A 15,542-nucleotide genomic window follows, 5' to 3' on the forward strand; every position below is an offset into this window, starting at 1 on the left:
GAATCAGCATGTAAATATACTACATTAAGTTCACTTCTAAATGTCCACATCTACCCTCACCATTGTCCCTTTTCTTCCAACTTTTCCCTCCCTAAAAATATTCTGTTTTCCTGCAAATGGCCAACAGGCATATGAAAAAATGTTCAACATCACTTGCAATCAGGGAAATGCAAATCAAAACTACCATGAGATACCATCTTACACCAGTGAGAATGGCACATATAAAAAAACTAGCAACAACAAATATTGGCGAGGTTGCGGAGAAAAAGGAACTCTTCTGCACTGTTGGTGGGAGTGCAAACTGGTCTAACCACTATGGAGAGCTGTGTGGAGATTTCTTGACCTACTAAACATAGAGCTTCCATATGATCCAGCAATTCCACTCCTAGGTATTTACCCAAAGGACACAGAAACATCAATTCCAAAGAACACCTGCACCCCTATGTTTATAACAGCACTATTTACAATAGCTAAGCTTTGGAAACAGCCCAAATGCCCAAAAATAGATGACTGGATCAAGAAGATGTGGTACATATATACCATGGAATATTACTCAGCATTCAAAAAAGATAAACACATGCAATTTGCAGCAACATGGATGGTGCTGGAAGGGATCATGCTCAGTGAAATAAGTCAGAAAGAAAAAGAAAGATACCCAATGGTCTCACTCATAGCAGGAATCTAGAAAACTTAAATAAGGGACCAGGAAAAAGAATAACTATAAGAAAGAAAATATCAAAATCAACAAACAACTATGAACCAGAGACACTCTATGGGGGTGGGGGCGGGGAAAGGAGGGCTTGGGGTCAAAATAAGGGGGTTGTAATTATATGGGGAATATAAAAAATAAAATTTAAATAAAAAATTCTATTTTCCATGTACAATCATATTTTCTTCTAAATGGGATCACAATACATTGTTATTATTTTGTTTTCAAAACTTTAATTGGTAATACCCACTTTTTAGCTCAACATATGATCATGCACGGAGTTAAAAATGACCCGGTATTCTAATTTTGACTCTAACCTCACTAGTCCCTGGCAAGCAGCTCAGCTTCTCTGAGCTCTAGATTCCTCATCTGTGAAATGAAAGCTTAGAAGCCAATGATACCTAAGGTAACTTCCACCACTATCATTCTAATTGTGGATGGGTTGTTAAAGGAAGACAGTAAGGTACAATAATTGTTGCTCTGTCTGGTACCAGCTATGTTCTAAGCCCAGTTCTACCTGTGATCCCACATACATCTGCACCTCTCAGTGCCTTGGTTTCCTTATTTCTAAGATGGGATTAGTAATAGTACACACCACCTAGGGTTGTTGTGGGAATGAGTGGATGAAACATATAAAAACCTTATAACAGTGTTTGACATGTAGCAAAATTTCAATAGCACTAGCTGTTATCTATATCTTAGCTTAGGCAACTGCCTTGGCTGATATTAAAGTGAAAAAGAATACTGAGGGATAGGGCACTGACTTGGGAACTACTGGGTTAAACAAATGTGCTGGGCTCTGTGTTGAGCTTTCTCATTTAATCATTATGAGAAACATATCCCCATGTTACATGTGAAGAAATTGAGGCTAGAACTTTCCTAGAGTCACATAGCTAGTGTCAATTCCAAAGGCTACAACCTTCAGAATCTTGGAAGAGCTATAGTTGGATGTTTCATTTCAAAAATCAAGCATAGCATTAATTATCTTCTCCGTGATACTTAGCATGAGTTTCTTTTTTCTCTAATAATTCCACTACAGCAATTCTACTGTTTGAGAGCAATTAAAAAAAAACAATAGGGGTTGTTTTTTTTTTTTTTTTGTACATCTCAATTGAGCAGAACTTGGACGTGGATTAATAAAAGTAATTTATACTCGACTTAAAATATTTACTTTTATAGTTGTAACCGATGCCTAAAAATTCCCCAAACCAAACAAAACAATGAAACCTCAGCAAAAGTAACTGGCTTGAGAGAAACATGAAACCTAGTGTGATTTTTTTTTTAAGATTTATTTATGCATACAAGAGCTGGGGTACAGGCCAGAGGTGGGGAGAGGGTGAGAGGATTCGCCAGAGACAGAGTGGGGAACAGAACAGGCAGATCTACTGAAATACACTGCTGAGGGGAGCAGCGGACAAGTCAGGAGAGGTCTGCTGTGCCATGTGGGTAGCTCCCTGGCCGGGGATTGAACTCCTGCTGCAGTGGCTGCGGGTAGCTTCATAGGTTGCATCTTAACCCCTTGAGCCACCAGGGAGGCCCTAGTGTGATATTTTAATAGTTTGATGACCACATTGGTGCTGAAGGACGTCAGAACCCATTCAAGGGATTTGGGTCGACCATGTGCTCTTTGGCTGACCCGTCACGAGAACAAAAAAAGGCCACATCATTTCTGATTTTAGTTTTCTTCTCCAGGGAGCAAAGTGGAAGGAGATACAAAATGCCTTTTAATCCAATTACCTCGTTGTTTTATCGCAGTTGGTAATTCCTGGCAGTCATCCTCTACTCTGTGGTGCGTTTGCGGATTCACCTTAACCAAAAAACCTGCAGCCACCTTCTGATTGCTCACACTAAGCTAAGGCAGAAGATGCGCCCCTGCACCAGTGAGCAAAACAAACATTTCAAACAAGAATAATTACATTTGGGACAAATCACAGCTTTCTATGCTCAGATTTAATTGTGCACAGCCTTCTTGAGACGTAAAAGGCATCTTCTCCCGCGCAGCCCAAGCTGGCGCCCCGCCTGGCTGAGGTTTGTAGCTTTTCTCTGCAGTCCAGCACCCGCTACGTGCGTTACGGGGCAGCCTCCACGCTCCACCCCCGCCCCCTCGCTGAGGGCTGGCGTTGCGCTGCTGGGTCCAGCTGGCCTTGGAGTCCCTGAGCTCCGCAAGTCCAGTATCACGGCGGTCACGTTCCCGGGCGAGGGCTCGCGCCCCAGCTGGGCGCTGGTTGGCCAAGCCGTGGGGCCCATGGTCTGGCGATTGGTCCGAAGGGTTGGTTCACGTGGTCGGGAGCAGATAAGTGGCATCTCGGGCGCCGCACCCGCTATGGGTCCCATTTACCACGGAGCCTGGAAGGCTGCGAGCGGGGTGCTAACTTGTGCAGGTAGCGGAGTGCCGGCTGTCACTGTTCACCGCCACATCTCTGCCAAATGAGCTGCACCAGGTAGGTTGACTGCAGACTCTCTACCTGGGGCAGAGAGGAGAGCGCAGCTGTGGGGAGGTTGGGCTGCAATTTTCCTATGTTATCACTGCAAGCAGAAAGGCAAGTTCACTGATGAGTTGAAGCTGACCCGGGATGCCTCGGAGGTGTGGAGATTTGCTGGGTGCTAGTTAGGCAGAGCTTATTTTGGGAATCAGCATCCTGAACCAGAACAGTTTTAATGTGAGTCGGCTTTAGTTCTGATTCCTTCATGGATTCGACTATCTCCTCCTCCTGCCAAACTGTCCCAAGGACTTGGGCGGCTTACGTTATGGACACAGTACTTGGGCATTGCTGGTTTGGTAGTTTAGCTTGGGGGATGGGTAGTACAGGACAAGGTTTGCATTTATTCGTTCTCCTTCAAGCTTACCAAGGTTTGCCATTGTAAAACTAAGTCTCAGAGTTTGAACAAATGATTATTTTTTGGCTGTTGGCTGCTAGGATTTAAGATTCCAGGGACACCACCAAACCCTAAAATGGTCTTTCTATAAGTGAAAAAGTAAAAACAAGACAAAACAAACCCCAAAACAAAAAAATCCTCCCACAAACTACTTTAAATAACTTCTCCAGACATAACTTAGCAAAAGAGTTCCTTAGAAATTCTGTTAACTATTATTAGACTCACAAATATAGCTTTAGCTTTCATTTGTTTGTTCTAAGTTTGTACAACTCCCAGAAAAATCCCAATGCTCAATTCTGTGACTGTTCTTTCATTATTCTTTTTATGGTAATAACCACTTGCGTGTGTGCTTGGAGCCGTGTGTGAAGAGTTGCTAAAAGCAGATTAAGAAATGTTATGTACAGTAGTATATACACACACTTCTTAACTATAAGCCTAGGAGAGGGCAAAAATACCACCATAGTCTTGGCAAAATAGATATTGAAGGCTAAAGGCCAGAAAAATACCTTTTGCTGGACACTTCTTGATTTAGTATTGCCAAGCATAGTTATGTTAGAAGATGTTTAAATAGCTTTAATTTTTAATTGTAAAAATTCATTGCCAAAACATTAGAAAATACAAAAAAAAGTAGAAAGATGAAAATACATCACCTATTATCCTAACCCTCAAAAATCGCTGATTTCTTGATGTATTTCCTGCTGAGTTTTTCAGTATTTATAGGTTTATATATACATATCTTGAATACAGTTCAAATTTCAGATAACCAACTCTTTTAGACTTGTCATGGACATCTTTCTATATGAAATAGAGATTAAGTGAAACTTCTTTAAGGGTGTGAATTGCTGACTTGACTTCAGGGGGTTATTTGTGAAAGATGAGGAAGAGCATGATTATTAAAGTGCAGAAGATAATCCTCTGACTTCACTCCTTCCAGCCATCTTACTCTCAAAGCTATTCCATCAGAATTTTTATTGCTTTTTTCCCCCCCTTTTCAAGTGGATTACATTTCCAGAGAAGTGTAATCAATTCAACAGCAGAATCAGCAGAACAGCCAGAGGGAGCACAGAGTCTGGAACCAGAACCTGGTTAGATGGTTCCAGAACCTGTCTGATCTTTAGAATCACCCTGGAAGCTTAAGACCTTCTCCCTTCTTGTCTCCACCTTGAGAGATTCTGCCTCAATGGCTCTAAGTCCCAGGAGTCTGCCTTAAAGGAAGAAAAACCTGAGGCCACAGTGATCAGATAAGTTTGAGAACTCAAAACACATCCAACCCTTTTATTAATCAGATGGGGAAACTGAGACCCTCAAGTGTTGCAAGCAGTTAACCCATGGCCTTGTAGCCAGCCAGTCAAGGGTGGAGCCAAACATAGAATGCAGATTTGGTCATTTAATCCTCTTTTCTTTTACTACATAGGATTGTAGCTCCCCGATACTTACTGTACTGACTATAACTTAGTTAATACAAAAATAGTGTATATATTTATATACGCACACATACACACAGAGTATATATACATACAATAGTGTATATACATAAAAATAGTATACACACACACACACATATATACACACATATAAATATGCATACTCATATACAAATATTTGGAGCCAGGAGAAGAGTATTGCAGATCCAGGTGATAACCCTTCTTTTCTTTTTTGTGTTCCAGAATGATCCAGGTTTTAGACCCACGGCCTTTGACAAGTTCAGTCATGCCAGTGGATGTGGCCATGAGGCTCTGCTTGGCTCATTCACCACCCCTGAAGAGTTTCCTGGGCCCTTACAACGACTTGCATCGAAGAAATTTTGTGAACAAATTAAAACCTCTGAAACCATGTCTCAATATAAAACAGGAAGCCAAATCACAGAGTGACTGGAAGCGCTCCCACAGTCAGGCCAAGAAGCGTGTAGTGTTTGCTGACTCCAAGGGCCTGTCTCTTACCGCCATCCATGTCTTCTCTGACCTCCCAGAAGAACCAGTCTGGGACCTCCAGTTTGATCTCTTGGACATTAATGATATGTCCTCTGGCCTAAAACTCCACGAAGAGAAAAACTTGATTTTAGATTTCCCTCAACCTTCTGCTGATTACCTAAGTTTTCGGAACCATTTTCAGAAGAACTTTGTTTGCCTGGAGAACTGCTCTTTGCAGGAGCGAACAGTTACAGGGACCGTGAAAGTGAAAAATGTGAGCTATGAGAAGAAGGTTCAGATCCGCATCACATTCGATAGTTGGAAAAGCTACACCGATGTGGACTGTGTCTACATGAAAAATGTGTACGGTGGCTCGGAGAGCGACACCTTCTCCTTTGCCGTTGATTTACCTGCTGTCATTCCAACTGAGGAGAAAATTGAATTCTGCATTGCTTACCATGCTAATGGGCAGGTCTTCTGGGACAACAACGAGGGTCAGAATTACAGAATTGTCCACGTGCAATGGAAACCAGATGGGGTGCAGACACAGAGGGTGTCCCAGGATTATGCATTCTATCAGGTGCCCCCTAAGACCGAGTTAGAGCCAACTATCTTTGGCAGTCCCAGGCTGGCCAGCGGGCTCTTCCCAGAATGGCAGAGCTGGGGGAGGATGGACAACTTGGCCTCTTATCGATGAATGAAGCCACCTGGTGACTGCTGTTCACCTGTCATATTCTCCATGTAGTTCTAGGTCTGTATTGCTCAGTATTAGGAAGCCTGTGCTACTTGCCTCCAGTAGGTGTAGGTTTGAGCTTTTGAGACCTGGCTACAAAAAGATAGTCACTTGAGAATTTAGTTCTGGGATCTGTATGGATGATGCTGCCCAGTTTTGCTTTGGAGGATCAAGTCACAGCCTGGAACCCTGTTTTTATAAGTCATGCTTTTGCAGTGCCCGGTCTCCACCCCTCCCAGTTCACTAGCTTTCACATTGGGCAAGGAAAGGTTGAGGAAGGACGATTGATGGTGACGGAAAGCTGTGCTAATGGTATGAGGGAAGTCTGAAAAGTGTACACAGGGCCTTAGCAGCTCGAGTCAGCAGGAGTGGGAGGTCTGATATTTAACTGGTGGTGAGAAAATGGAAGGTTACTTTGTGTTTTAAAGTTGGTTTTACAGTGCTCTCCTGGGGAAATAATTTTTAGAGAGGAGAACAAGATCCATTCTGTGTATTCTTGTGAAGAATAAACAAACACTTTAGGGCTGTTGGGTGGGATTGGGGAAAGGTGCATCATAACTCTGCAGAATCAAGATGTGAAGTGAAGCCTTTCTGTTCAGATGTGATTTGTCAAAAACTATGATTTGGGGGAACATTTAAGCAAATCTGACTTGGCAGTTCTAATGTTATAAGTGACCTTGTTGGTCATCAAGGCAGCATGCCAGGTTCTCAGTTTGGAATGCTGCCTGACCAAAAATCCATGCCATCATTGGTGGCTAACCACTTCTGGGGACTCCATGTCATGTCAAGGATGGCTCTTTGCAAGTGCCTTGATTCAACCAGAACACTGTAGTCTCTTAACACAAATATCTGAACGGCCATCTGATAACTCATGAGTGTTTGGCCCGATAAGAAGGTCCACTCTGTATACTGGCATTCCTTCTGCAATACCATTGTATCTCGAGAGTGTTGTTGGTGTATACAACTCACATCCTTCATATTGAAGGCGATTCATTTTTCCACCACACTTTTTTCTATGTGATGTTGAAAGTGAGAACTGACACTGATTCTCGATTCAAGAATCCAGTACCTTGCACATAAAAGAAGCAGTCTATTTCTTGCATATATTTCTCTTGCTGTTTTCAGTTTTTCTACCTAATTTACTTTGAAGTAAAAATATTTTTTGTTAGAAACGTGGATGTGACTTGTTTTGGACGTGTGGTAGTATACTTGTTCAGAGGTGTGTGTAAATCCATTCTGTAAGATCTTAAGGACAGGAGTCCCCGAATGTTTGCTTCTATCATTGTGCACATTACCAAGAGGTGTTCAGAGAATGCAGTTAATTTTAACACGTGTGATCTGCTATGCTGGAAAAATACTATTGGAATAACACTGCTGTGACTGTATGTGAGGTTTGGCTAGCACCCACCATTTTTCTGCTCTAAGTATTTCACTCTCCTTTAGCTATCCTTTGTGAACTTCTCACTTTAAGAATAAATGTGTTTGATATATAAGAGTATGTTTCCTTTCTCAGAGTCACAGTCAAATAAGAAACCATCAACCAAGAGTCCCCTGTTTTGGTTAAGAACAAGTGAGCATAGTTGGGACCAGGAATTGGATCCACCTGAGCGGAAGGTACCAGCCATTAGTGAACACACTTCCAAACTTTTGGCCAATGGAACTGGGTCCCAAGGGATGTGGCTTGGAGCTGCTGCAATTGTTTCCTCAGTACTCCTGTCTGTGCTTACTGGTCATCATACACATGGCCTGCTGGGTCAAGGTTACCTTGGGGACCACTTCTTAGCTTTAAAATGGGGAGGGGGTAGTGTGGGAAGGCTGCAATGGCTCCCGTAAGCTCCTGCAGCCCTCCCTATCCCCAAAGGATCCAAGTTCCTAGTTGCACATAGGGAGAGGGCTATGGGCATCAGTGCCACAATGGTGGGGGAGGCTCAGCTTCTTGGGGTGAGAGTCACAACACAAGTTGCAGTTCCAGTTTTTGCCTAAAAATCCAGAAAGGTCTTCTGCATTTGTATCTTGAACTTAAAGGGAAATAATGACCAGCATCTTGGCAAGACCCAATTATGAAGCGTCAACTTATAACATCGTTTATCAGAAGAAGTTTTCAACTTCTGGCTTGCAGTATCTGTCTGCAGATATATTTTGGTTGATGCAGGGTTTTGTTAGTTTTTTATAAGAGAATTTACTGACAACATCAAACAATCAACAGACTACATAAAAATCTTTATTTCTTTTTTTTCCCTCCAAAAATTGCAAGATTGTTTTTATGGCAACATGTACTTGGAGTTGAATAGCAGCTGCCTACTTTATATTCATTTTGGAGGGTCAAGTCACAGCCTGGAACCCTGTTTTTATAAAAGTAATACTTTTTCAGTGCCCTTGCTCCTTCCCTCCCCATTCACTAGCTTTGACATTTCGCGAGGAGAGGTTGAGGGAAGGATGCATGAGGGTGTATAGGGTATACAGCCTTAGGTAGTCAGTCCCCACCCACTGCTTCATCCGCAAGCTGCCTAACCTCTCTAGATGTTGAAGTTCATTATTCCCAGGGTGCCCTCTTCCCATGGGTTGAAACATCAAATATAGGTTAAACAGGACCTTGAAGAACATGGGACTCAAATGCCTAACTTTATGAAAGAAACTAAGATCCAGAGAGGGGAATTGGCTAGCTCAGGTCTTGTGCCAGATTGAGTCGGTTCCAGGCTAGAGAGTGAATTTTTGCCTAGTGTTCTCCCTTTGCTTCACTTTTCCACCTGCAGTTTCCCATGAGATCCTTTTTGTCTAGTTTTCTTCTTTCTTAAAGAAGAGCGGTTTGCAGCAAGTATGACTCTGGCCAGCTCTTGTTGGTCTCCTGTGCCAGCTTGACCCAATGTCGGCTCGTCCTTGGGCTGCATGGGAAGGTCGGAAGGAGAGCCCTTTTGAAGGATGCCTGTCTTTGCAAATGGAATCATCCACATCACATCCTGATATGTCACCCAAGAGCAGAAGCATCACTGCTTTTAAATTTTCACATGGGCGAACGGCCTGATGTTCTATTCAAAAAAAGATTTAGTTATTAAAGAAAGGACTCTGCTTTTCCCCTAAATTTATGGCCCCTTTTAGTTTATTCCCAAAGTGAAAAGTTGGCAATCCCTCGTGTGTTTAGGGGCAGGCGGTGCATCTTCATCAATGTGAATCTGCACGTCCTGCACATGTTCAGGACGTTCATTTGCAAAGAACGTCTCAACTCAGTTTTCAGCCCTGCTTCAGCATAGAGGTTTTACTTTTTCTTTCTAGCAACTGGTGGGAGCTTTGGCCTAAAGAAACACTCTTGTTAGCTACTGGGAGCTTCAGCCTGAAGAAACACTCTTGATTCGAATGCAGAGAGCAGATCCTCTGGCATAGGTTGCTGACGCCTCCCCTCCTGACCTGTCCCTCTTTGTGCTGGTGATGTTTGCCCCCTCCTGGGTTTACTGGGTCCCTGAAAGCCCATGGTCCTGATTCTTGGCTGCATGTTGGATTCACCTGGAGAGCCTTAAAAACTACTGATGCCTACCTTCCTCACCCTCTCCATTTTCTGATTTAATTGGTCTGAATTGTGGCCTGCCTGGGTATTGGAACATTTTGAGAGCTCCCTCGGTATTTCCAATATGCACCAAGGTTGAGGACCTCTGCTTTAAGCTGTGTAAAGTGTTTTCAACTGCTTCATTTCAGAGAACAGAATCATACAAGGTTCAGAGGATTCCTCCAGCCACTTCTTTTCACAAATGATAAAATGAAGAACCAGAGTGGTTCAAACCCTTTTAAGATACAAAAATAGTATAACCTGGTCTTCTGATCTCTACTCGCAACACCCCACCCCTACCAAAATCATCTCCAGCTAAACATACCTGAAAGAGGACTTCTCAGTTTTACCAATCTAACCTCTCTCTGCTTTTATTTTTTGTATATAGATGTATACTAATAAGAATACCTTTGGGTGCAAGTGACCTGATTCCCTTACTCAACTAGACTGGACAGTAAAGAAAAGCCATGCTCTTACAATAGAAGTCCCAACATAGGACATTTTCAAAGTTGATTAATTCATTAGTTTTAAACTCAGGTTATTGCCATTTCTTGTTCTCTCATCCTTATTACTTTGTCTCTGTGTTAACCTGTTTCCTGATTACAAGATGGCTGCCACAGTTGTGAGGCATCCCATATAGACACAACATTATCTAGTAGAAGAAGTCCATTTCCTTGTACCACATTTTTTATGGGTGAATAGTCCTTTCATTAAAAGTCTGTTCCTCTACCAAAGACTAATTTCTCACCTCTCATTCCTAAAATTTTACAAAAGCAAAACCAAGCAAATGGGATTATATGAAACTGAAAAGCTTCTCCATAGAGAAAGAAGCTACCATTACGATGAAAAGATCCCCTCCCAAGTGAGAATCTTCTAGCCCTGGTCAAGCTTTCACATGACTATACTCCCAGCAGACATTTTGATTACAACCCTATGACAGACCCTGAGCTACAATTTCCCAGCTATGTTGCTTCTGAATTTTTTATTTAAATAAGATGTAAGGTGATGTTTATGAGTTTAGGCCACTAGGTTTAGGGTAATTTGTTAATCAGCAATAGAGACTACTAGTAAGGTCTCCATCCAAATGTGAGCTTAGTATTTTTATATAAGCAATAAGCAGAATAAGTAATTTCTTAAAAATGGAATATTTTAGAATAGCAATAATATAAAAATTCTTTGGAATAGATATGGCAAAAGTTTTACAAGATGTTCATGGAGAAAGTGACAAAAATATATTGAACTAAAAATATAATAGAGAGGTCTATGAAAAACTTCCATATTTATGGTTAGGAAAACTTAATATCATGAAAATATTTACCTACTATTTTGTGCAATACCAATCAAAACCAAGACAGCAATAGGTTTTTTTTTTTAAAGTAACTCAACAAATTGCTTCTAAAATTTGTGTGGAAATGGAAAGAGTCCCAAGAAGAATCAATAATTTCAAGAAAAAGTACATCATGGAAAACTTGCTAGAGCCAGTACCAAGAGTTCTAATAAAATTATAGTAACTGATACAATGGTATATAACCTCAGGGATGGATAAATTTCCAGTAAAACAAAATAGAGAACCTAGAAGCCAGCCCACACATCTCTGGAGACTTGGTTTATTACAGAGCTGGGAATGACACTAAGTGGGAAGAGAATGGACTTCGTAATAACTGAAGCTGGAATAAATGGTTATCCACAGGCAAAAAAAAAAAAAAAACAAAAAAAACCAATTCCCCTCCACATGAACTTGCACAAAAAGCAGTTCCAGAGGGCTAAATAATTGAAGGGAAAATCTCTTAAAACTTTTTGAAGAAAATACAGAAGATCTTTAAGACCTTGGAGTTGGACAGGATTTCTAAGCTAAAGGTAAAAACACAAACTAATAGGAAACAACTGATACAATGAACCACATTAAATTTTAGATACTTTTAAAAATCAAAAGACAGTAAAAAAATTCATTACAAACAAGGAGAAACTATATTTGACAGAGGACTGGCATCCAGGATATGTAAAGATTTCTGATACCTTATAAGGAGAAAAAAAAAACCTATAGAAAAACTGGCAAAAAGACTTGAATAGGCATTTCACAGAAGAGGAAATATGAATGGCTTATAAGCATATGAAAAGATTCTCAAGTTCATTAATAGCTGAGGAAATGCAAATCAAACTACAAGGAGATACTATTTCATATCCACTGAAATAGCAAAATTGAAACATCTGCAAATAGCAAGTGTTGGTGAGATTGTCCACAGTGGGGCTTAGAACCATGTAGTGAGAGTGTAAATGTGTGACCACGTGGGAAACAGTTTAATGCTGTAAAGTCTAAGATGCATAAAAATTCTACTCTTCAGAGTGTCTTTACAGTCTCTCGAGTACATATATATTGGGAGATATTTAAGTATGTTTATAACAATATCTATAAAAATAAAAATTGAAACTGACACAAATGGCCATTGAAGGTAGACTTGATAATTAAATTCTATTACATTGCCATAGATTACAACCCATAAGTGGAAATGAGTGACAACTACTCATCAACATGACTGTATCTCATAACTATAAAATTAAGCAAGCTTAATTTTCTCATTCTTCTTCATAAACAGTAATTGTTTTGAGGTTGTCTAACCTTGTAGAAGCTGGGAATTTAGATTATAAGAAATTGTACCACAAAATTTTTCTGCAAAAAGTAATAATTATCTACATAAAAGAAGATGTGATTTAGCTGCTCCTTGCAAGGAGGAGGTGGGAGGGCATGAAGGAATGCTGCTGGAGAGGTGGGATAGAATGAGGAACAGGGAGGAGTCTCTGGCTTCAGAAGCCAGCAGATTATGCAAATTTGTTCCTCATTTAAAATAGACAACTGAATAGAATCTAGTTTGTTCCTCTTTTCTCTCCTTTAGCAACCCCTCATTAAATATATGTAGGTACCAAGTTTTGTGTTGGAAACAAAGGTAAATATAATAAATTCCTATCCTCAAAGGAATCAAGAATTTACTGGGGAAGAGAGTCATGCAAACAAATTGTTATACCTCTGAGGTAAGTGTTAGTTATGGGAATAGGGGCAAAATATGGGAATGTAGAAGTATTTCCTTCACCTGAGAGTTTAAGGAAAGGGATCCCAGAGGAAGTGGCATAAGAAGGAAACAGAAAAAAAGCAAAAAAAAAGAAAAATGTCAGCAAAAAAGCCAGTTATAAGGAATACATACAGTATAATTCATTTACATAAGATTCAAAATATCTACGCTAAGAATCTGTCAAATCAGGGGAGAGAGAGATTGCCCCTGTCTTGGGGTCGGTCTCAACTACTTTAAAACAATGGTCATGCCCTAATTATGCTAAAAACTTGCCATTATAACAACAAAATATATAGATTCTACATATCACAGAAGGAACCAGTTATAAACATAGCCCAAGGGGATCCTGACTCTTTGCTGTGTACTATTTGCCCCAGAGGACCTGGTGAATCACATGCCTATAGCTACTCCTCCAGCAGATCTTTCGTGCCAGCCTTTTAGAATGCTGACCAAATTCAAAGTAACTAAAAATGACAATAACCAGAGACACATAAAGGCTCAAATGCCCAACTGTTATATACACTGTTGGATGATGCAGTCTTCAAAATTAATCTTATATTGTTATAGGACAGGGAGAGGGGCAGCCCAAACCCCGCAAACCTGCCTATTCTAAATGGGTTCTGCCATCCGCCGCATCAACACAAAACATAGGAGACTTTAATGGGAAGGAACTTTAATACAACTAGGAAACAATACAGGTAAGGCAAAGAGTCTAGTTTCTAAATGAAGCACCCAAAGTTACCCGTCCCCTCGTGGGTAAAAGTCCATCCATATGGGATCGGCCCAGAACAAGGCCCCAAAGCCTGCTAAAAGTCTAAAGCATCTTCCACTGGGGACCCACAGAAAAGGGTCACAAACAACCGGACAAGCCCGGAAGGAAAAGAGCAAAATCAACATCAAGATAAAAGCTGCCATTGTCACCTCCCCACGGGTCTCACCCACATCTGTGTCACCCAGTCCATGACCAAAAGACAAACGCAGTTTCTTCACGTGTCTCTAGGCTCCATGCGCCTCCTCCAGGTCTCCTGGCTCCATCCTGCTCCTTCCTCAGTCTCTTCTGTAGCTTCTCTTCTTCCTGCTCAGCTCCACCCTTCCTTGGGTGGGGCAAGGAACCTGGAACCTCCCCCTTTCTTGGGGACCACCCTGTTACAATATATCCTAGTTAATAGTCTATAAACTACTCGTTCATTTGTCTACCTTCAGATATAGGATACACTCCCTTCCTTGTGGAAGCTGACACCCTGGCTGTGAACATTCAGGTCATGTGGAATCAGACCTAGCATCTAGTCAGAATCTGGATTTTATTGCTACTGAAGTCCTGGCTTACAACTTTTAAGACTGGAAAAAAAACCAAAGCAACCGCCTTGGTAGAAAATAAAAAATACTCCATGTGCACATTTAAACTATTATCTTGTGGATGTTCACAAAATTGTTAGTGGATCTTACAGCATTTTGTTGGAAGTGCATACATGAAATGCCATCTGAATTGTCATGTATGTGAGTCTGCTGGGTGTCTACTGCCACTGGATGCCTTTGAGTTAAGATGATTGGTGAGTGAAGTCTCTCTTTTTTTAAAAACATTTATTCATTTATTTATGCATACAAGAACTGAGGTATAGGTTAGATGTGGGGTGTGTGTGTGTGTGTGAGAAGATTCACCAGAGACAGAGTGGAGAGCAGAACAGGCAGATGCATTGAAATGCACTGCTGAGGGGAGCAGTTGGGTCAGTCAGGAGAGGACTGCTGCACCATATGTGGGTTAACTCCCTGGCCAGGAATCAAACTTGGGCTTTAGTGGTGATAAGGCTGAGACTTAACCCCTAGGCCACCAGGGAGGCCCTTGATTCTCTTATTTCTCAGAAGTGGAGACTACTTTTTGTTTTTCCAATTTCTCAAGTCTAATCTTCCATCACAGTTTTAATTTTACACACACACACACACACACATACACACACACACACATTTAGATTGTAGCTAAAGGAACTCAGACAGAGAGATAAGCTGGGTGTTGGGAAGGGTGTGGGAGGCAGAGAGGAAGGTGATTCCATTGTCTTAGCTTGGAACATGGTAAGATGACGGTATCACTGGCTGAAATGGGGAAGTTTGTGAGAATGATTGTATTTTTGTATACATATTGACTTAGAGGTGACTGTGTGGTACCCACAGATGGTCATTCTATGGCTAACTGGAAAGAGCAAGAAAAGAAAGCTCTGGGGAGGCCATTCTGTGCATGAGAGACTCCCTGAGTTGTCAGAACTTGGGATCTATATGGGTCTTAGGGTTGAGGTTTGAGAACAAAAGAACAAACTTCATTGGCTGCTGAAGCAAGGAAGATGGGGTTGGCCAAAGTCCATTTTTCCATTCAGAATGCTCTGTTTATTATTGCTAATCATGAGCATCAATTAGCTGCTCTTTGGTGGTCGTGCGTGGGGCCTCTGTGTGTGCGTCTGCCCACTGCTCCAGTGTGAATGAGTCTGATCTCAGGGCCTGTAATTCCCTTCTTCTGTGACAGTCAGGGGGCTTGATAAGCTGTAAAGACAGCTCAGAAATACATAGGTTGGGGCAAAATTAGTAAGAAAAACAATGGGCCAAGGACATTTATGGCAGCAAGTGTCCAGGTCTGGAGTCATCAGCTTTGTTTAATCCTTCATTTATCGAGTTAACCCATGGGAACAGCAAAGTTCTGTCCTGGGACATATGTGTGTCATAG

The 15,542-nt window shown here is 41.3% G+C and overlaps 1 protein-coding gene across 1 annotated transcript; it reads left to right on the forward strand.

The window, feature by feature from the left end:
* The first annotated feature begins 2,846 nt into the window (after positions 1-2,846).
* Positions 2,847-8,372, forward strand: PPP1R3C (protein phosphatase 1 regulatory subunit 3C). The gene is made up of 2 exons (XM_037496826.2): positions 2,847-3,150; positions 5,254-8,372. Exons 1-2 carry the CDS (start codon positions 3,137-3,139, stop codon positions 6,191-6,193), a joined length of 954 nt encoding a protein of 317 aa, XP_037352723.1. The 5' UTR covers positions 2,847-3,136; the 3' UTR covers positions 6,194-8,372.
* The last annotated feature ends 7,170 nt before the right edge of the window (positions 8,373-15,542 follow it).

Source organism: Talpa occidentalis, unplaced genomic scaffold, assembly GCF_014898055.3.
Source record: "Talpa occidentalis isolate TD23 unplaced genomic scaffold, MPIMG_talOcc4v2.1 talOcc4.8, whole genome shotgun sequence".
In the NCBI taxonomy this organism is placed as follows: Eukaryota; Metazoa; Chordata; class Mammalia; order Eulipotyphla; family Talpidae; genus Talpa; species Talpa occidentalis.